Source organism: Hemitrygon akajei, chromosome 11 (genome assembly GCF_048418815.1).
Source record: "Hemitrygon akajei chromosome 11, sHemAka1.3, whole genome shotgun sequence".
Lineage (NCBI taxonomy): Eukaryota > Metazoa > Chordata > Chondrichthyes > Myliobatiformes > Dasyatidae > Hemitrygon > Hemitrygon akajei.
Genome location: NC_133134.1, coordinates 46,960,044 through 46,983,165, shown reverse-complemented (window position 1 = coordinate 46,983,165; position 23,122 = coordinate 46,960,044). Strand labels below are relative to the sequence as shown.

The following is a 23,122-nucleotide window of genomic DNA, read 5'->3' as shown; positions in this document are numbered from 1 at the left end:
AGGGCTGCAGGGCTCATCAAGGTATAGGGCGAAGTTAACTCCATGTTTCGTCAGTACTAAGCACATACTCTTAGCTTTTACACAAACAACTCTGAACCCAGTTTATGACTTTAGCTACTACTAAATCAAGTATACCACACCTTGCCACACTACTTCATGCTACACTGCATCATGTTTTCATGGTACTATGTCCTCAACATGTGAGGGCATAATGAATATTGTGTACATCTTAATAATTCTTTCATATTTTCATTCAACATGGAAAGAGATCACTTAGGCCATTAAGCTTATTCCTGGTTCTCAGAGAAATCTATTCTTCACCCATGTCATTTAATACTCTCCCCTCAATTCTCTTACTACCCAAACTACGGGTATTTTACAGCAGGCAATTTACCTATTCATTTGAGATGTAGGAGGAAGCAGGAATGCCCAGGGGAAATCCACACGGTCACATTGACACAGTGCAAGTTTCACAAAAACAATGCCAGAAATCAGAATGGAATCCAGGTCTTTAGAGCTATGTGACAGCTGCAGTACCTGCAACATTACTGTTTTGCATATTTATGGAATTAGAACTTAACTCAGATTCAGATGATCAAATTGAGTAAAACTGCAATTTAAAAAAACAATTCATAACTAAAACAGCAGCCAAATAATAAGACAATCAATTACAAATTTAAAACCATAAGTACCACTGCTTGAACTGGTTTATCTCAAATTAGTGAAGTTTGTGTTCTGACAAGCTATTAAGTACACTCCTATAAAAAAACAGAGGCTTTACTTAAATTATTTTTCTTTCCACAATCACCAAGTAAATTGGTTGTCAAAAATGTGCTTTTTACCATCTTGCCCTCACAAAGAGTGAGTGGATGGAGCGTAACAGTACACTATTACAAAATACAACAAAGAATGCTACCAAATCACATTCAGCATCAAGCTATGAAAGAGGTTTCAAGAAAGAATATCAAGGCTTATTAAAATACACAGTGTTTCAGTACAACACACAAGGTTATCATTTTTGACCAAATTAGATGGCATTTAATGAATTACATCTGTCCATAATAGTAAACCAAATTCCTTTCCTTCCATGATCTGAACCAAATCAAATTTGCACTAACAAAACAGTTAAGTACAAATAACAAACACCCCACAACAGTCTACTTAGAGGACAATGATTATCCAGAAATCAAGATTTAATGCATTAATGGAAAAAAATTAAAATGTTATCCAAAGAACAGCTGAAAAAAGTTGAACAGTTGAAAAAACAAAATGTGTTGCTCATTTGGCATGCTACCACTGAGGTCTTGCCCATCACCAGGTAAAATGTTCAATCTATTTACACAACTTGAAACATCTTAACATATTGTAATTTACTGCTGCAAATACACCAAGGAACTGTGAGTTTCCCAGATTAATGTACAATACTGAAATAAAATCAGGGTATACTCAACATGTCAAACAACATCTGCAAATGATGGAAACAGTTAAAATTTCATATCAATAACCTTCCACAAATGCCAAGCATCTCCATCTTAAGTATTTATTTTAGAGTAAGTGTATAAAATTTATGGATCAGATTCAAACTTATTCCAGTCAACTTGGATCTAGTCACAGATATGGCTACAAATTATTTTTTTCCATATGATATCCACACCTGACAATATATCTTAAAAATACTCCAGAACCATCAGCACAATTTTAACATAAAGATATGCAACTTCTACAGGTTTACTTCATAGTGTTGACCTTTGTATCCAATAATCATTCTATTATTGGAAGAACATCACTTTCAAAAAGTAAGATTTTGAAACCACTGATTAAATGCCACGAGCATTCTCAGCAACTGTTTTGCCATTAACAAATAAAGTACGGATAGATATCCGTAGCTGTAAAACCACAACACAAAATACGTGACAGCAGAGAATGCAATGCTTGATTCATTATGCAAACCTGCATCAGCAATTTTCTTTAACTAAATACAACACTGCTTTCCAAAGGGGGAAAAACAAGTCCATATTTTTAAATGAAATCGATGACCACGATATAAAAAAAAGCTATCAAATATTTAGTTTTCACAATTACAGATTATTTGATAATGTGGTTTTAGACATGCTTTCTACTAAGTCCATAGCTCTGACCTGGAATTAAAGTGTTACAAATAATCGTTAATGCACGATATATAAAGTTCTAAGAGCAAATGGATTGACAGACACTACAGGCCAGAAAACGCAAAATCCATTCAGGCTGTTTACACTCCAGTGGAGTTTTCAAATGCAGAAATAAGCAAAGAAGTGTACCTATTCCACTTGGATAAAGTGTGAAAGTGTTTATCTTGTATACTAGCAATTCAAAAATTCAAGAAAGAACTATTTTGGTGACCCAAGAGTTAATGTAAATAAATGTTTTAAATGCCAAGGTTACGCATTCAACTTCCTGCGCCAGGATTTCCACTGGCGCAGACTGCAGTGCCGTGCGACCGTGCAGGGTTTCCCTTACCATTACTGTAAGCGTAGGGGGACTCGCTGGCTCCATCCTGCAAACTCTCCAGGATCTCTACCTTGCCCACATCGCTGTCGCCCACCAGCAGGAATTTCAGCAGGTAGTCGTAGGTCTTCACCGGGCTTCCTTGGCTCGCCACTGTCGTCATCCTCCGTGAGACACACAGTTTTGTGATTCATCTCACGGTCACACTGCGATCGAGCGAACACTCACGACCCCGGGGCTCCGCAACAGTCGGCGAGGCCTGCGCGGCGACAACTCGCTCAGCGCATGCGCTTCGCATAACCACCACAACCACCACCACAGATGCGCCTTAGGAAACTGCGTCGGAAAAGCTCCAGTGATTCCCTGCTGAGGTAACGCAATTCCAAAAACACATATTACATATGAATGCCTTGCGCTCCTCTCATTCGCAGCTAGACGCCACCACCGGCTCTGACGGGACTCACTGACAGCTGACAGCGCCGCGAATTTTCTGCACCTCCTTTCAAGCCGAGCTCTGACTGGCTGTCGCCGGACGGGAATGACGCAATGCTGGCAACTGATTGGGCAGGTGTGGTCATGGGGGGGCCAGTCTGAGCTCGCGGTGGAGAGCGTTGCGAGTGAATGGCATGGCCATTTAATTTGCGTGGGCACCAGCCTCAGCATCTCAACGTGCGTACTCTTTTTGTCCGGAACAATCAATTTGTGAAAAAACAATTTAATTAAAAAGGATGTAAATGTTAATGTAACAGTTCTACCCCTGTGAACCCACTGGTGGTGGAGGGTGGCGCGGTAGCGTAGCTCTTTACTGTTCACTGGTGAGGCTTCAGTTCCCGCCGTTCTCTCCATGACCGCGTATGTTTCCTCCCGACGCTCCCTCCGCTTTTCTCCCCAAATTCCAAAGAGGTACGGGCTATAGAGTAAGGGTTAGTTAAGTTGTGGGCATGCTGCTTTGCCCCCAGCACATCGTCGGACTGTGTTGGTCATGATGCAAAATAACATATTTCGCTGTATGTTTGAATGATTCGATGCACCCTTAATTTTTTTTTAAAAAGCGAATCTTACTTTTAGACAGGATATATCTAAATAATTGTGGTTGCTTATTCGTTGCTGGTCCTTTTGCTTTCTCATAATGCTAATGAAAACTTTCCGCCAGGTCAGACGGGATCTCCTAGTGGCCACCCATTTTAATTCCACTTCCCATTCCCATTCCGATATGTCCACCCATGGCTTACCACTGTCGTGATAAGGCCACACGTTGGTTGGAGAAACAACATCTTATATTCCGTTTGGGTAGCCTCCAACCTAATGGCATGAACATCGATTTCTCAAACTGCCAGTAATGCCTGCACACAACCCATCCCCCAACCATTTCCCATCCCCTTGTCCCATTCTCATGCTATCTCCTTGCCCACCCAACACCTCCTTTTAGTGCTCCTCCCCCATCCCTCCCACCCCTTCTTTCTTTCATGGCCTTCTGGCTTTTTCACCAATCAACATCTTAGCTCTTTGCTTTATCCCTCCCCCTCCAAATTTCACTTATCACCTGGTGTTTCTCTCCCACACCCTGCCTCCCCTTTTAAATCTGCTCTGCTTTTTTCTACAGTCCTGCCTAAGGGCTTAGGTCAAAAATGCCAACTGTACTTTTCTTTGTAGATGCTGCCTGGCCTGCTGAATACCTCCAGCATTTTAGACCATAAGACATTGGAGCAGAATCAGGCCATCTGGCCATTCAATCATGGCTGATCCATTTTTCTGTCTCCTCCTCAACCCCATTTCCTGGCCTTCTCCCCATAACCTTTGATGCCATGTCCAATCAAGAACCTATCAATCTCTGTATCAAATACACCCAGTGACCTGGCCTCCATAGCTGCACGTGGCAACAAATCCCACAAATTCACCAGCCTTTGACAAAAGAAGTTTATCTGCATCCCTGTTTTGAAAAGGCACCCCTTTATCCTGAGGCTGTGCCCTCTTGTCCTAGACTCTCCCACCAAGGGAAACATCCTTTCTGCATCTACTCTGTCTAGGTCTTTCAACCTTCAAAAGGTTTCAATGCGATCCCCCCTCATCCTTATGAATTCCAGTGAATACATCAAACATTCCTCGTATCATAACTCTTTCATTCCTGGAATCATCTTTGTGAACCTCCTCTGGTCCCTCTCCAATGCTAGCACATCTTTTCTAAGATCAGTGGTCCAGAACTGTTCACAATACTCAAGGTGAGGCCTCACCAGTGCCTTATAAAGCCTTCAGTATCACATCCTTGCTCTTGTATTCTAGACCTCTTGAAATGAATGCTAATGTGGCATTTGCCTTCCTCACTACTGACTCAACCTGCAAGTTAACCTTCAGGGTGTTCTGCGCAAGGACTCCCAAGTCCCTCTGCAACTCAGATTCCTGGATTTTCTCTCCATTTAGAAAATAATCCGAACATTTATTTTTACTACCAAAATGCATGACTATGCATTTTCCAACATTGTATTTCATTTGCCACGTTCTTGCCCGTTCTCCTAATATGTCTAAGTCCTTCTAGATCCTACCTGTTTCCTCAACACTACCTGCCCCTCCACCAATCTTTGTATCATTTACAAACTTGGCAACAAAACTATCTATTCCATCATCTAAATCATGTATATACAGCATAAAAAGAAGTGGTCCCAACACCGACCCCTGCGGAACACCACTAGTCACTGGCAGCCAACCAGAAAAGGATCCTTTTATTTGCACTTGCTGCCTCCTATCAATCATCCAATGCTCGAACCATGTTAATAACTTTCCTGTAATACCATGGGCTCTTAACTTGGTAAGCAGCCTCGTGTGTGGCACCTTGTCAAAGGCCTTCTGAAAGTCCAAAAACACAATATCCACTGCATCTCCTTTATCTATCCTACTTGTAATGTCTTCAAAGAATTCCAACAGGTTTGTCAGGCAGGATTTTCTCTGAAAGAAACCATGCTGTCTTGTCCTGTGTCACCAAGTACTCATCACCTCATCCTTAACAATTAACTCTCACATCTCACCAACCATTAAGGTCAGGGTAACTGGTCTATAATTTCCTTTCTGCTGCCTTCCTCCTTCCTGAAAGAGTAGAGTAACGTTTGCAATTTCCCAGTCCTCTGGCACCATGCCAGAGTCCAATGAGTTTTGAAAGATCATTTCTAACGCCACCACAATGTCTAATGCTACTTCTTTCAGAACCCTAGGGTGCAGTTCATCTGGTCTGGGTGACTTACATACCTTTAGATCTTCCAACTTTTTGAGCACCTTCTCTCTTGTAATAGTAACTGCACCCACTTCTCTTCCTTTACACACTACAACATCAGGCAGACTACTAGTGTCTTCCACTGCAAAATACTCAATTAGCTCATCAGCCATCTCCTTGTCCCCAGTTATTATTTCTCCTGCCTCATTTTCAAATGGTCCTATATCCACTCTCATTTCTCTTTTATTTTTAACATACTTGAAAAAGCTTTTACTATCCACTTTGATATTATTTGCTAGCTTGCTTTCAAATTTCATCTTTTCCCTTCTAATTATTTTTTTAGTTGCTCTCTGTAGGTTTTTAAAAAAAAAGTCCCAGTCCTCTATCTTCCCACTAATTTTTACTTTGTTGTATGCTTTTTCTTTTGCTTTTATAATAGCTTTGACTTCCCTTGCCTGCCGCATTTGTACTAATTTACCATTTGAGTATTTCTTCATTTTTGGAATACACATGTCCTGCGCCTTCCTCATGTTCCCCAGAAATGCACACCATTACTGCTCTGCCAGCAGGTCCTCCTAATTTACTTTGGCCAACTCCTCTCTCATAGTACTGTAATTTCCTTTACTCTATTGAAATACTGCTACATCAGACTTTACTTCGTCCCTATCAAATTTCAAGTTGAACACAGTCATATTGTGATCACTGGTTCCTAAGGGTTCTTTTACCTTAAGCTCCGTAATCGCCCCCAGTTCATTACATAAAACCCAATCCAGTATAGCTAATCCCCTAGTAGTCTCAATGACAAACTACTCTAAAAAGCTATCTCTTAGGCATTCAACAAACTCTCTCTCTTGAGATCCATTGCCAACCTGATTTTTCAAATCGACCTGCATGTTAAAATCTCCCATGACTACCATAACATTACCCTTTTGACGCAGCTTTTCAATTTTCTGCTGTAACCTGTGGTCCACCTCCCAGCCACTGTTGGGAGGCCTGTATATAATTGCTGTCAACACCCTTTTACCCTTGCAGTTTCTTAACTCAGCCCACAAGGATTCAACATCTTCCGATCCTGTGTCACATCTTTCTACTGACTTGATGCCATTCTTTACCAGTAGAGCTCAGATTTGTGTTGCTTGGATTTCCAGCATCTGTAGATATTCTCTTGTTTTCCATATTTTATTTTGTTTTTGTGGCTATCTGGAGAATACAAATTTCAAGTTGTATGTGGATATATGCTTTGATAATAAATGAACTTTTGGAAGTATGTATGCATTATACAGCCCTGAGATTTGTCTACCCCACAGACAATCATGAAACAAAGAAAACCATAGAACCCATTCAAAGAAAAGCATCAACCCCACCCATACGCAAAAAAAGCATTGTGCAAACAGCACAAAGTAAAGAGTGAAAAACGCAATGTAAAACACAAAATCGAAAGAGTGCAATCATATTCAGTTCAACTCAGGGTTCATTATCTGCAGGCCACCCCAATTCAAAATCACCCAAAATAGCAACAAAAAAAGGAGTGTCCAGAGGCCACAAACATGTTGTAACCTGAACTATAGAGTCCAATCCACAAACCATGTTGATTAAACATTGCCTAAAACCCAGAACTCCGATACCATCCTTGGACAGCATCAAGGGAGAGAGAGACCATCCAAATACATTCCTCAAGGAGCAGCGAGTGAGAGGGACAGAGAGGCCATCACTTGCCGACACCTTCCTTTGGCAGCAGCAAGCAAGAGGCTGGTAGACAGCGCTGAACACCTCCTTGCCTTTTGCACTCGCCCTGATGATTTCAACTTCCTTGGCACTTTAATCAGTGAGAAATGGAGTTCACGCCCTGTCTCCAGGTTTCTTGGTCTCAAAGCTGCATGCTTATGGAACACCCTCGGAGACAAAAAAGCACCAGATCGCTCAATCGGCTCAAAAGCACACCACCAAAATGTAGATCACTAGTTTTGTGAACCATCTGGTGTATGTTCCCTTTGGTCACGTTGTTTGCTAGCGCCATCTTCTTCTGGGATGGAACTAAGTAACACAACATTGGGATAAAGTGCAACCACTCTTACTAATTGGATTTGAAAGCAAAGAAAAGTGAAGGTGCTTGAAAGCTAGGAACATATGGTGCTGGAAGTTCTTGGGAGTTCAGGCAGCATATGTGGAAAAAGAATAGTATTTATGTTTCAGATGGGTGAACTATTATAGAAATGGCTTTAAGTGAGAATAATTGTTTACATTGAGATAAAGCTTTTCACTTTCCCTAAAGTACAGATCCATCTCAAATTAATGATAGAATGTTTGACTATTGTAATGAAATAGAGCCAATCACTATAGAAAGAGCCTGCACAAAGAAGAATGAGGTAGATGGCCAAATGATCTGTTTAGCAACATGGTTCAGTGATTTAGCATTCATTAGTACATCGGAAGAACTCGCTATCTCTTTCTTTAGTCGATCTTTTGGGAACACTTGACAGGACAGATGAAGGTTTGAATTTTAAAAAAACCTGCAGATGCTGGAGATATAAAACAAAACAAGTAATGCTGGAAATCCTTGGCAATTCAGCCTGTACCCATAGGAACATAAACAGAGACAACTCTGTTGGTCTCTATTCAGGGACCCCTCATCAGAATTCTGATGGAGACCATATATAAAGCTGAGTATTTGATTATTTGCTGTTTGTGTTTTGGTTTTGATTTAAGTCCAACTTGTAAACAGCACCTCCAACAGTTCCACACTGCCTCATTACTGGCCCAGAATGCCAACCTAAATTATGAGTGCTTCCTGCATGTAAGAAGAACTAAGAAATCAAAAACCAGGAAGTTGCCAAGTTCCATCTTTGCTTTGTACTAAGGTAACTGATCTTAGGTGAAAACTAGTGGAGAACATGCAATTCATGCCCGCAACTCTGAAGTAGTATTTAAGAGATGTTGTTAATGTTCTGATACAGACAGATGTGATTAATGTAAAGGAACAAGATCATAATGGATGCAGTGGGCTTAATGGCCAATTTCTCCGTAATAAGGTGTCCTCCTCCTAGTTATGACTCACTTGGAAGCTAAGAGGTCCCAACAGTTTAACTTTTTTTAAAAACATTCATTTCATGAGTTACATATGTAGAATGTTCTCCAACAAAGCCAGCATTTATTCCTCAGCTCTATTTGCCTGCAAGAAGATGGGAGTGAGCTGCCCTCATGAATTGCTGAAGCCCTTTTTATAAAGGTATTATTCTGGTGAAAGGACCCTGGCTAGGTCTCCTTGCCTCTCTGTAGAAGCTGTCTTTGTGCTGAATGTTTCTAATACTTTGTTTATTTCAAATTTCTAGTATCCCCAGTACTGGTCAGTATTTTGCTTTTCAGCTGCTACAATGTTGTCATGCTAATGGTGTGACATGCAATGAATAGCCATTTTGCTAAACTAAAGGAAAACACCTCTTGCTTTAAAATAAAGGTCTAAAATAAAGATCTTTGAGGTAGGAAGGGAACCACCACCTTTCCATCATTACAGTAGTCCTATGGCTGGTCAAAAACCTTTTGCACTAGCTTCCTCTGCATATCCTGAGAACTTATACTGTGGAATTCTTAATGTGTATCTTTCTGCTTCAAGAGTCCAAAGAATAGAGACCAAGCACCAGGAGCACTACAGTAGCATAAGAGTCCAGAGATAATATATGAAACACAGGAAGAGAGTCCCACCCAGGGTCAATGTGACACCTGGAACATGAGTGAAGAAGGAAAAAGCATGTATCTCTTCAGCCAATCAAGTTTCAGGTTGTGAAATTAACAGCGCCAGCACTGAAAAAGAGTTTTAAATTAGTTTAGTGTCTTCAGTGTCAAATTACATATTGAGAGTTTGAGTCTGGAATAGAGAGGAGATCAAGAGGGAGGAAGAAATGACTAATAAAAAGGGAAGATTGTAATTTTATTTAAAAGAAACCCCAGTGTCATTTTCAAATTGAAATAGCAAAATGCACATTTGTATTAGATTTTTTTTTATATGCCAGAGAGGTTGACTTTGCAATAATCAGCATTTCCAACATCATTTGAGTGGTTCCTTAAGTGAAGTGAAATGACTGAACTTCCTGGTTTTCCTCTTATCAGGCCTAGAAACATTACACACTAAAAGGCTTTGATTGGGAAGCCATATAACCAAATGTATTGGCGCAATGGAGTAGACATTTGGGGCATAGATAGGGTGAATGCCCACATTTTTTCCCATGAGAAGGAAACCAAAACACTATGGGCTATAGCTTTAAAGTGAGAAGGGAAAGATTTAAAACGGACCCAAGGACAATTTCTTCACACAGAGGGTAATGCATAAATGGAACAGCTTGCCAAAGGAATTAGTTGAGGCAGATACAATAAAAACATTTAAAAGACATTTGAATAAGTAGGAAAGGTTTAGAGCAAGGATTCTCAATCTTTTTTATGCTATGGAGCAATACCATTAAGCAAGGCGTCCATGGACCCCTGGTTGGGAACCCATGGTTTAAGGGCCAAACATGGGCAAATGTGATTGGTTTCAATGGGCACTTTGGTCAGCACGATCAAGTTGGGCTGAAAGGCCTGTATCCATGCTGTAGAACTCCAGTACCTTCCACCAATGAATAAAATTATGAATGCCCTGGTTGTAACCTCATCACTGAATTCCCATCTGACTTTGGTTACCTTTCACTTCATACTCTTTCTTATCAAGAATCTATCTATTTCTTTCATAAAATGATATTAAGATTCTGCTTTCGCAACCCTTGCAGGAAGAGAGTTACACAAACCCAAGGTTCTGTGAAAGAAAGGGCTTAAAATAAAGTGTCTTAAATGGGCAAGACTTTCTTCTTAAACAGAAGCTTCCTAATTTGGATTCTTCCATATAAGGAAACATCCTCACACCTCCATTCTCTGTCTAGATCTCATATAGATAACTTGTATTTCAATATAAATTGATTCAGAATATAAATCAGTTTAAACAATTATTCAGTACTTAAATATCACTGCTACTTAAAACACATCCTTGAACTGCACCACGGTAGCGCAGCAGTAAATGTGATGTTGTTATAGCTCAGGGTGTCAAAGTTTGGAGTTCAATTCCAGCATCCTCTGTAAGGAGTCTCTGTTCAAGCTACCCGTGGAATGTGTGGGTTTTCCCTGGGTGCTCCAGTTTCCTCCCACAGTACAAAGATGTACAGGTATGTTAACTGATCATTGACCTGTAACTGGCTGCTGAGTGACGTGACTCACAGGTCCAAAAGGGCCTATTCCACATTGTATCTCTAAATAAATAATACTACATTATGTCATTTTTACAATATTCAGAATGCTTTTCCAGAACAATTAACTAGTATTTCTAATGTAAAATTAATATTTCTGTTCTATCTTTGTAACATAAACTTGAAGTGAAAAAGAGCAAAAACCTGCAGAAAATGTACCTGGGTTAGACAACATCATAAACACTTTTACTTATTTTGATTTGCCCATTGATTTGATTTGATAATCGTGATTTCTACATGCATTCGACTATCATACCTGCTCCTAAGGACATTTGTGTATTTGTAGAATTCAAAATTGGGACCAACAAGCAAATGAAATAACATCAAAATCACTAACAGTAACTCCAATTTAGAATATCCTAGAAAATTCAAGAATAATGAGAATGTAACTTTAATGTGTATTTTATGACATGAAGAAGGAGAAAAGTTGTGTCTTTTAGAAAGATCTACATCATGTAGTAACTATTTGTGTTTATCCATTTCTAAACTCACTATCATCAGGTCTATCTGCATAAAAAAGGTGACATCTTGATCACATCACGTGACAGAAAATGGCCTTGCTTTCTTAATGCACAATCAACTCTAACATTAAAATCTACTATAGATCTTTTGTTCTCTCTTGTCTATGACTAACTGTACCAGCTAGTTTTATATTTTCACCTCATGCTCATTTTCACATGGTCTATTACTGAATTTTATTTTCCTCAATTTCTCTGTCTCGTTTCCTGGGGATGGGCAACCATGGCATCTGTTGTCAAAGCAATTGACTGTGACCGTCCAATTTGCCATCTCTCTGCCCTCCCCCTTTCACTTCTCTGCAGAACCACAACAGTATTCTTCTTATTTTCCCCTTTCACCCCATTAGCCTCCACATTCAGCAAATCATTTTTCATTACCATCAGCCTGATAACATTAGTAAATACATCTTTCCCTTTCTCTCGTTTCTGTACTTCAAAGAGATTATTCATCTGTGCACCATGATGGACTCTTCCATCATCCCTGACATCTGCTTCTCCTTTCTCATGCAAATGAAGGGAATGAAATACCTGGCCTTTTACATCCTTCTTTACCCCAGGCTGGGCTCCAATCAGTCCTTCAGGGCACAAAGGTTAGCATGATGCTGATGCAGCAGGACATCAGAGTTCAGAAATCAATTCCGGTGCCATCTCTGAGGGTATGTACATTCTCACCATGGCTTCCTTCGGATATTCTGGTTTCCCCCCACAGTCTAAAGACATTTCAGTTGGTAGGTTAATTGGTCATTCAAAGTTGTCCTGTGATTAGGTGAGGGTTCAATAGGTGGGTTGCTGGGCAGCATAGCTCTTTGGGCCAGAAGGGCCTGTTCTGTGTTGTACCTCTAAATTAAATAAGAATTCAGGGTAAAAAACAAACACATTATTTTGTCCTGTTGTACTTGCTTTTACATTAGGGAGACCAAAGGTAGATTGTTTAATAGTTTTGCTGAATATCTCCATCAGACTGATGGAGCAGGGCTTCCATCGCTTGCCATTTTAATTCTCCATTCCACTCTGATGTTTGTTCACTAGCTGTCCTACCCAGTTACAGTAAAGCCAAATAGAAGAAGACCAGCACTTCACCTTTCAATTAAATCATAACCTTTTGGTTGCAATGTTGTGTGCAGCGATTTAGATTAGCAACCATTGCTCACATTTGCTTTTCAAGCAGTGATGATGGTAGAGTTTCTACTGCTTATGAATCACCCTTGCCTTGTACTCAGTCTCATACCTCTTTTGTTCAGGTTTGCTTGCTTGATACTATTAACTTCTGTAGTATTTTACAGCTCAGCTGAAAGGTCACGGGCAGTTCAATTCAATGGCATTTACAGAACACTATGCCTTTTTCCCATAGCATATGATATTTGGTATAAAGTCTAAGTCATCAATCAACAAATGGAAGCCTGTTTTTATTTATTGTTACCTTGCAATGAAACTACTTTCATCACCATTTCTATTGCTTTAGATTATATTTTGCATTCATCCTTGCTGTCACATCTCTTTCTGAACTTACCCCAATGCACTACTGCTACTCTAGAGTTGATGAGGTTAGTGATGGTGTAGGAGCCAATTTTCTGATGGTCTTGAGTGATGCCCTTATCAAGGGATAGGTAAGAGGAGGTGTCTGAGAGTTACCACCTGGCTTTAGCATGGTTGAGATCAGTCCACCACACTACAGCAGCAGCCCCTTTGTCTGTGGGTTTGATGTAAGGTTGGAATTGCTGAGGAGAGAGTGCATTCAAATGGGATAAGATACGAGAAGGATTGAGAAGAGCCGAAGCCAGGCTGGATAATGTCTCATCAGCAGTTAGAGATGGAGCAGACAGAGAACTAGAGCGGGGTGTCCAAGAAGAGGAGGAGGGTTGGAGATGGGAGAAGGAGTCATCAGTGTAGGGTAGAGAATTCTTGCCCAAGAATTGGGCTTGGAGACGGAGGCAACAGAAGAAGAGCTCGGTGTCGTGGCAGGCACGAAACTCACTGGTGTGGGAGAAAAGGTCAAAGGAAAGGCCCATGCTGAGGACAGAACATTCCGCCTCAGAGAGCCGAAGATCAGAAGGAATGTTGAAGACACAGGAGGGACTGGAGCTGGGATCAGAGGGGGGAGAAGATTTGGTGATGTCAGAAGAGGGGGAGGGTTGGGGTGCTTTGGGACAGTGGAGTTTGAGGAAGGTGAAGACCTAAGAAATGATAGGGTAGTCAGGGAGACCCATGGTTGTAGAGTGGTGGGGGTGGGGAGGGGAGCCTTTGGGCCAATCAGCAGTGAGGAAGGTCTTGGCCTTTTTTCAAGGGGTAGGTAAGAGGAGGTTTCTGAGAGTTGCTGCCTGGCCTCAGCAAGGTAGAGGTCAGGCCACTACACTGCAAAACCACCCCTTTAGTCTGCAGGTTTAATAGTAAAGTTGGGATTGGTGTGGAAAAAGTTGTGGACAGAGAGAGGCTATAGCAAAAAGAAAAGAGCACAGCTAGCACTGCTTGGAAAGGGAACGGAAAAAATCATAATCTTCATATTGAAATAAATGGTGTCATTTTAATTCAATGAGCACTGAGGTAGTTTCTTCTGTTTTATGTAGAGCTACAAAAGGAAGAGCACTAGGCAGGTTTTGTTGAAGATTTTACAATGTCACTGTTGTGCAAGTGTGCTTCAGCCTTGATTATTTATTGAATGGAATTCAGAGCAAAACAATTTGTTGTTGCACAAACCCTGGAGTGGAAGCTTGCTCCCTGCCTCATGACATCGCCCATATCCTTAACAGGTTCCAGAAGGTCTGCTCCACAAATGGAGTCAATCATTTATATCCAATAGCAATTTTCTCTAAATTTTAACAATCCTTTTTAATTAAAAACCTGTAGTGTGGATTGTTTATGCTCAATAAGACCTAAAATACATACAGTATTTCCATTTAGAAAGTAACTTATTCTGTACAAAAATTCCTTTACTGCTCTTATTGTCATATCATTGTGAATATAATTAAGTAGTCCTAAATTAGCATGGCACATGCAGTTAGTTCCCTTTGTGTGTGCTGTATGTGCTTAAGATTTACAGATTTGTAGGCTTGTGTTACAACTCTCTGGCACAGATCAATTATTTGAATGCTGAACCATGGGATTGTGCATTCTTTGACATGCATTATTGCCTTCCTGGCTCCATTTATGGAACAGGCATCCCATATACAACACCAGGAATGGAAAGGTGGATGGAGAAAAAGAGGTTGAATATGAATCTTTCTTTTTCTCTGAATTAATCCAAACTTATTCTCTTTTTTATATGCTGGTATTAATTTATTATAAAAAGAAACATGGAAGAAAATTAATGTCTACATCATGCAACTAAAAAGAAAATCACTCTGAATACAAAAATGTAAAGTTTTGGATAGATACCTGGAGTTAATTGGCCCCATTGTCCAGGTACTGATCCTTTAGGAGCTTCATCCTTTATGGTTATTAAATCTTACCTGAAATAATTTCTATTCCAGGTTGTGAATTTCTAATTTATTAGTAAGAAGTATAAAATAGTATAAACATCTCTTTGAGATGCCAAAAATGCTTTTCTATTATTTCAAGACAGTCTGCAACCTGGAAAGTGATGAATGATTTAAATTATGCTTCCATTGCCTCCAGCATTTCACCTTGTAGTCTGGTTGATATTTGAAAGCATTTATCATAACTGAGGTTGATCGATTTGAATGCCAGGCAGGACTAAGATTTTAATCTGAACTCAGTGAGTTGCAAGACAAGTATTCGTATCCCATAAGGTACACAAACAATTTTAAACACAATTGTGCAAATATTCAGTCACACCTCTACACACAAATGGAAGGGGTGGAATAGGAATGGGCTGGATAACCACAGTCATTTACCACTTCTATGCAATAGACTTAGATTTTCAAGCCCCTGTCTAACAAAGGAATGAAGCTGAGGTATGGAAAGTGGTCCCTGAAAACTCATTAAAAACCACACCTGAAGTGTGCTGCTTCAAACTGCTGGCAATTCGTGCGTCAGCTTCTTATGCAAGAACACAGGCACACAGGTGGTGGTGAAGATTGAATAGTTATGCATTTGTTCTTCAGATTAACCACTACAGCTAGGATATTACAGAATGTAATATAGAATACCGCAGCAAGGAGGGTTGAAGAGTGTTGGAAAAATGATGCAGCTTTATTCCACATTGCCTGCACAAGGGTTGGAACCTTTAGTTATCACTTATTTACTTCTTTTCAGTTAGTATTTTCACGTAGCACATTTAGAATATTAATAGATTTCTGAGGACCACCAAATTTTGGTAGTGGCATTATTTCAATATTGCGGTGGCATGACAGTGTAATGGTTGGCATGACAGTGTAATGGTTAGCATGACACTTTACCCTACGGGCAACCCAGATTAATTTACTGCCACTGTCTATAAGGAGTTTGCACGTTCTCACCAGGACTGCGTAATTTCCTTGGGTGCTCCAGCTTCCTCCCACAGTCCAAAGATGAACCAATTGTTAGGTTAGTTGGTCATTGTAAATTGCCCCATGATTAAGCTAGGATTAAATCGGGGGTTGCTGGTTGGTGCAGCTTGAAGGGCTGGAAGAGCCTATTCCATGCCATATCTCAATAAATAAATACACTTGAGATGGGTTGTCCATAATCCCTAATTCAGTAACATCATAAGTTTAAATGAGATTGAGTAAAGGCATCTTAATCTCCCAATCTACCTTGTTGTAGCCTACTTTCACTCAAGTTTGTCCAATGATAGATTGAACCTGCATTAACGAGCTTTGAGGTCACAGGTTTTCTGGCAAAAAGCCCTCACCACACAACACTACGCATCAACTGTCAAAGCCCACAGAGAGACCTTTAGAAGAGGGGTGCCTGACCTTTTTTATGCCATTGTCCAATACCATTAAGCAAATGATGCATGGTCCCCAGGTTGGGAACCACACTATAGAATATGACTCTCTTTCTATACCTGAGGAACACCACCCAGGGAAGACACACATCCATAACAAAATGTATGCACATCACTGCACACAAGTACAATCTTTGCCTAAATGACAGAAAAGCTCTTTGAAGACCAACCTTAAGCCTAGAACTAAACACGTGATCTATTGAGCAGTAATGATCCTGTACCCCCACAATGTTCAGATGCAATGATAGCTAAAAACAGGCATTTAGAAACAGTGAGAACGTGTAATGAACATTCTCTATGCCCATCCCCTGCAACAAGCAGATTGATCAGTTATAACCATACCTTTGTCACTCATTTGGTTGCTCGAGACAATACAATTGCAAGTTTAATACTCTAGTTACCATCATCTTTTATTTGACTGACTTGATTCAACATTTAAACAAATGGTTAGTTTAGTAGCTCCCAAGGATGGGTTAATTCAGGCTATTTTAGGAGATAGCCCATATTTTTCAAACTGATTTATGTTATAAATAGCTTTATGTATGAATCTTTAAGAGGGGAAATATTCTATCAAAATATACAGTCCATTGTTCTATGAACATTCATAATTGTGACTTGTGAGCCATTAAGAATTCTATTCTTATGTCTCAGAACAGCGTCATAATGTGGTTAAAACTGAGATTGCAAAATACCTGTCCAATGTGATGGTGTGAAAAAAAATCAGGTGTAGAAGATGTTATCAATGGCAGCACTTTCAAATGCAGATCCACCTGAATATAATGCAGATTGCACTAACGTGCACTTATTGAGTCCGTTGTAAATCATATTTAACCACTTAGCTTTTTTTATATTCCTCTGGTGAAAGCTTACACCCCATTTAGCAGGTACACTGCATCCACTACTTTTAACAGGGAGGAAGTTCTGGCAGGATTTAGAATCCTCTGCACTGTATCACTTAATTAACTAACCAACAAACAATACCAGCTATCTGTTATATCAGGCTTGTTTGTATTGGATCAGATTTAGCTGTTTTGTTCATTTGACGTCAGTTTTATTACAAAACAGATAAAGGAAAATTAAATGATCACTAAATCATTCTGAAAATAGATTGTGCGGTTCGTGCTATGGGCATTTTCTAGCCAATATGATAAAGTTATTCATATTTTTCTCTGGGCTTACCCAAAAATCAGATTTTGAATATCATAGATATTAATGATAAATCAAGACTTGAGTCAAAGCTGCTTACAGTGTAGTCTTTGCATGTATTTGGGTTGCAGGTGGGGGGTGGCTGCCTATGGGTTATTTTTCTTGACACAAAATCTTCCCATCAGGGCTGATCCGTACAATATGCATGTGGTTATTCACCTCTTTTAATCATTTATGGAATCTGTAGAGAAATGAATTTGCAATTCATAACATAAATATTGTGGTTAGTTAGGATTTCTATTAACAAGTGATTAAATCCAAACCACAATTAACATTTTGCTTACACAAATATCCACTATAATGCTCTGGTGAGAGGAGGGTAATGGGAGGCTTTTATTAAGGGTGGACCAGGATGGGGAGGTCTTGAAATGATCCTTTGTCAGAGTGTCAGCTACTATCTGCCTCAGGAAGTGATAAACCAACATTGTTTCCACGTCAGTAGTCAAAGAGCAATGCATTCATCATCTGCACAATGCTTTTGAGATATTTTAAGTGTTCTTTGTATGAGAAGGAATTGCTGTGATTGAGGGTCAGCGATTATTATGCAGACTCTAGTACATGCAGAGTTCTATCCAGATCCCACAAAGTCATAACATTTAATTGGTTAAGTTTAATATAGGGAAGGAAGTCTCTGGTGATTATTAGCATCCTTCCCTCTTTCAGTACCTCCATGCAAAATATCACTTATTAACACTGACAGAAGCAAGCATACAGAAAATACACTCTAGAGCAGGGGTTCCCAACCTTTATTATGTCTTGGACTAATACAAAGGGTCCGTGGACCCAGGTTGGGAACCCCAGCTGTAGAGGACATTAATGATCTACAAGAGTAGTTTCTCATTTCAGGGGGATCTCATGATCATGGATGACTTAATAATGCTGCATTTGACCAAGCTGTTCATGTCTTGTAGGTATAATTGGCAAAATGGGATCAAAATTCAAGGATTCAAAGTACATTTATTATAAAATTATGTATGCAGTATAAAACCCTGAGATTTGTCTTCCCACAGACAGCCATGAAGCAAGGAAACACAATGGAATCTGGTCAAAGAAAACATCAAATACCCAACGCACAAAGAAACACAAACCGTGCAAACAGCAAAACCACAGAATATGTGAGAGAGACCAATCAAAATCAGAGAGCACTGATTGATTTCACTGAGACATCTTCATACTGAGGACATTGCTTATATGAAAGCATAAGGACAAATTAAGAAAAGGCATAATAGTGCAATTCAAGTGATAAATCAGGTCAGGTTGGGAGTACAGAGGAACATGTCTCAGGTGGACCAAAAATGATGTTCTACCCCCCAGCAAAAGCATAGGTGTGGACAGAGTCAAGTAATCATACAACTGAACGGGCTAAAACTTCACAGTTCTATGCTAGTCTGTCATGTATAGTATTGGACTAAAGGAGGGAGAAAATTTCATCAACATCCCCACCCTAAGTAACAGTATACACACACGAGTGCAAAATTAGATTGAAGCCTTTGTTTGCTGATTCTTTGTGACCTGCTGAGGTCTCCATTTCAAATATCAATGTGATCAATACTTCTATGCAAAGACAACTTTCCAGTTATAGCACTGAATTCTAAGCATACAAACAATGTAATTGTGACTCACTACAGTCACAAGAGAATGTTCATTTTTGCAATTTGGGTGTGTTGGCTTGAATGTTGAGGCTGGTGAGTTGTACTGGAGTTGCAGTCGACTAGGCAAGTGAAGACTATTCAATTGCACTTCTGGCTTGTGCCTTGAAGATGTGTGTAGAGGAAATAGTTAAAGGATCAACACATATTTGCATGCAGAATGCTGAATGAGTGTGTGTGCACGCGCGCGAGGGGGGGTAAAGTGATCCTTTATTGTATGAAAAGTGGATATTTTAGTGAACAGCGTGTTGGGTCTCTCTTAATGATAGGAGGGAAAAGGAGAAACTCAGAAAGCATTCAAACTACCTGGAGATGAAGAAGGAAAGGTACTCTGTTCAGAAGGGACTATCCAACTAGGCCTTAGGCTGAGAAGCAATGTCCATAGAGGTGGGCAAGGTGGCTGTCATGGAGATCTTCTATGTGCTACAGGCAGAACTGCAGCCATACATTATTCAATGTCACAGAGGAGCTTAATTTTATTGATTCTTTCCATTTCAAAACTGGAAATGGAGATATTGGCAATGTTTCCCAATTTGTTTTCCAGCAACATCAGAGAGATGTCAAGGACTGTCTATCTTTGTGGAGATGCGTAGCAAGGTGGTCACCAAAACTACTTTAAACAGCAAAAGGGATGACCCCAATTTGATAATATATTTGCTTTGACTTTGAAAGATTTCCTCAGCTTCTCTTTGGCTTGTTGTCATGGTTGGACCACAGGCAGCACTGTGCTCCAACATGTCACCTGCAGTGTATATCCTGCTCTGTCTTTGTAAGAACAGCAGAGATATGTGTTACCTCCAACAATAATTTACTCAGCACAACACATGGAGTGTTTCAGTTGTGGTGAGTCTGGATGGGTAGTTTGTTTACCTTGGAGCAGAGAAAGTTAAAATGGCGTCTGACTGACTTAAGTAAATTAGAAAGGGCATTGATTGGATAGATTAAAAAAAAGACAAATACCGTTTAACATATGTGTCTATAAAGAGATTTATGAGGGGTGATGGATAAGGTCGTGGCCTAAGGTCCATTTTCTCAGACAGTGCTTACTTGCAATTTTCAATTATCTGAAACAGAAATGCCACAAAAGTTATTAATTTCAAACTTCCTGCATAATCACTCAAAGAGTTGAACTGCACGTGCATGTAACAAGAGCTGTATAACTCATCTCCTTCTACCGTAGGCCACAAACTTACCAATCACCCCTCATAAATTAAAATGTAGGAGATTCAAATAAAGTTTCACAATGATATTTTTATAACCAGATGATAGTTAAAAATTGGAATGCACTGCCTAAGTGGTTGGTGGAGGCAGGTACTCTCACAATATTTACGGTAAGTATTAGATGAGGACATGAAATACCTTTGTATTTGGCAGCTACCAAGATAGACGTTGAGTTTAGTATAGATAAATATGACTGACTGTTTGCATTCTATATGGGGTGGCACGATAGCATAGCAGTTAGCATAATGCTTTACAGTACAGATGACCTGGGTTCAATTCCCGACACTGCCTGTAAGGAGTTTGTACGTTCTCCCTGTGAGTGTGTGTGTTTCCCCCCAGGTGCTCTGGTATCCCCTCACCATCCAAAGATGTACCGGTTGGTAGGTTAATTGGTCATTATAAGTTGTTCTGTGATTAGGCTCGGCTTAAATCTGTGGATTGCTGGGCAGCGTGGCTCGAGAGGTCCAAAGGAAAGGGCCTATTCCACGCTGTATCTCAATAAATAAATCAAAATTAACTAATCTTTTTCAGTCACCAACAAATGTGCAAATCAATCATCATTTCTTTAGCTTAGGTTTGGGTTTGTGCTGCTGAACTTCAGACTGCATGTAATTACTGCATGGTGTTGGAGGATCATGATAGTTCTTTTTGGCAGGACTAACATCTAATCAACTTTGCATGAGGATTGACTTTATCAGCTGCCCAGCATGCCTACTTCTACTGTGCTATTTGCCAAGCGGTTGTGGTCATAATCTGCATTTGAACTGGAAGCAAGTTGGCATTCACAGCCCTGAAGAAAGCAGTGTGTCTTATTTTGTGGTCAACATCTCCTCATTTGCTGTTCCGATGGCGGATATGTGGCAAATATTTCAGATTACTGATGTGGTGAACATGGTTCTCATTTGGAAAGAGAAAATGACATGCATTTAGACAACAACACAAAATGCTGGTAGAACACAGCAGGCTAGGCAGCATCTATAGGGAGAAGCGATGTCGACGTTTCGGGCCGAGACCCTTCGTCAGGACTAACCAAAAGGAAAGATAGTAAGAGATTTGAAAGTAGAGGGGGGAGGGGGAAATGCGAAATGATAGGAGAAGACCGGAGGGGGTGGGATGAAGCTAAGAGCTGGAAAGGTGATTGGCGAAAGTGATACAGAGCTGGAGAAGGGAAAGGATCATGGGACAGGAGGCCTCAGGAGAAAGAAAGGAGGGGGGGGGAGCACCAGAGGGAGATGGAGAACAGGCAAACAACTAAATATGTCAGGAATGGGGTAAGAAGGGGAGGAGGGGCATTAACAGAAGTTAGAGAAGTCAATGTTCATGCCATCAGGTTAGAGGCTACCCAGCCGGTATATAAGGTGTTGTTCCTCCAACCTGAGTTTGGATTCATTTTGACAATAGAGGAGGCCATGGATAGACATATCAGAATGGGAATGGGACGTGGAATTAAAATGTGTGGCCACTGGGAGATACTGCTTTTTCTAGTGGACCAAGCGTAGGTGTTCCACGAAACGGTCTCCCAGTCTGCGTCGGGTCTCGCCAATATATAAAAGGCCACACCGGGAGCACCGGACGCAGTATACCACACCAGCCAACTCACAGGTGAAGTGTCGCCTCACCTGGAAGGACTGTCTGGGGCCCTGAATGGTGGTGAGGGAGGAAGTGTAAGGGCAGGTGTAGCACTTGTTCCGAGTGGTGAACTACATATACCTGTCTGGACTGCTCCTGTGGCTCCTCCCACAGACCCCTGTATAAAGGCGATTGAGGCCTGAGCCCGGCCTCATTCTCCAGGATGTAGTGTTGTACATTCTTCCAGTCAATAAAAGCTGATATCTCGCTTCTTACGTCTCAGAGTGAGTTATTGATGGTGCATCATTCCGTTTACAAGGATAAGTGCCAGGAGGGAGATCGGTGGGAAGGGATGGGGGGGACAAGTGGACAAGGGAGTCGCGTAGGGAGCGATTCCTGCGAAAAGCAGAAGGGGGGGAGGGAAAAATGTGTTTGGTAGTGGGATCCTGTTGGAGGTGGCGGAAGTTACGGAGAATTATATGTTGGACCTGGAGGCTGGTGGGGTGGTAGGTAAGGACAAGGGGAACCCTATCCCGAGTGGGGTGGCGGGTGGATGGGGTGAGGACAGATGTGCGGGAAATGGGAGAGATGCGTTTGAGTAATCTACGCTTGGTCTGCTAGAAAAAGCAGGATCTCCCAGTGGCCACACATTTTAATTCCACGTCCCATTCCCATTCTGATATGTCTATCTATGGCCTCCTCTGTTGTCAAAATGAATCCAAACTCAGGTTGGAGGAACAACACCTTATATACCGGCTGGGTAGCCTCCAACCTGATGGCATGAACATTGACTTCTCTAACTTCCGTTAATGCCCCTCCTCCCCTTCTTACCCCATCCCTGACATATTTAGTTGTTTGCCTGTTCTCCATCTCCCTCTGGTGCTCCCCCCCCCCCCCCTTTCTTTCTCCTGAGGCCTCCTGTCCCATGATCCTTTCCCTTCTCCAGCTCTGTATCACTTTCGCCAATCACCTTTCCAGCTCTTAGCTTCATCCCACCCCCTCCGGTCTACTATCATTTTGCATTTCCCCCTCCCCCCTCTACTTTCAAATCTCTTACTATCTTTCCTTTCGGTTAGTCCTGACGAAGGGTCTCGGCCCGAAACGTCGACGGTGCTTCTCCC

At 40.8% G+C, this 23,122-nt stretch overlaps 1 protein-coding gene across 1 annotated transcript in view; it reads right to left on the bottom strand.

Moving 5' to 3' along the window:
- rab40c (RAB40c, member RAS oncogene family) overlaps window positions 1-2,997 on the bottom strand; it is an 80,704-nt gene extending 77,707 nt beyond the window's left edge. The window contains exon 1 of the mRNA XM_073060771.1: window positions 2,497-2,997. Coding sequence (XP_072916872.1) covers window positions 2,497-2,647 — 151 coding nt within the window. The 5' untranslated portion in view covers window positions 2,648-2,997. The remainder of the gene's footprint in view (window positions 1-2,496) is intronic.
- Window positions 2,998-23,122: the final 20,125 nt, after the last annotated feature.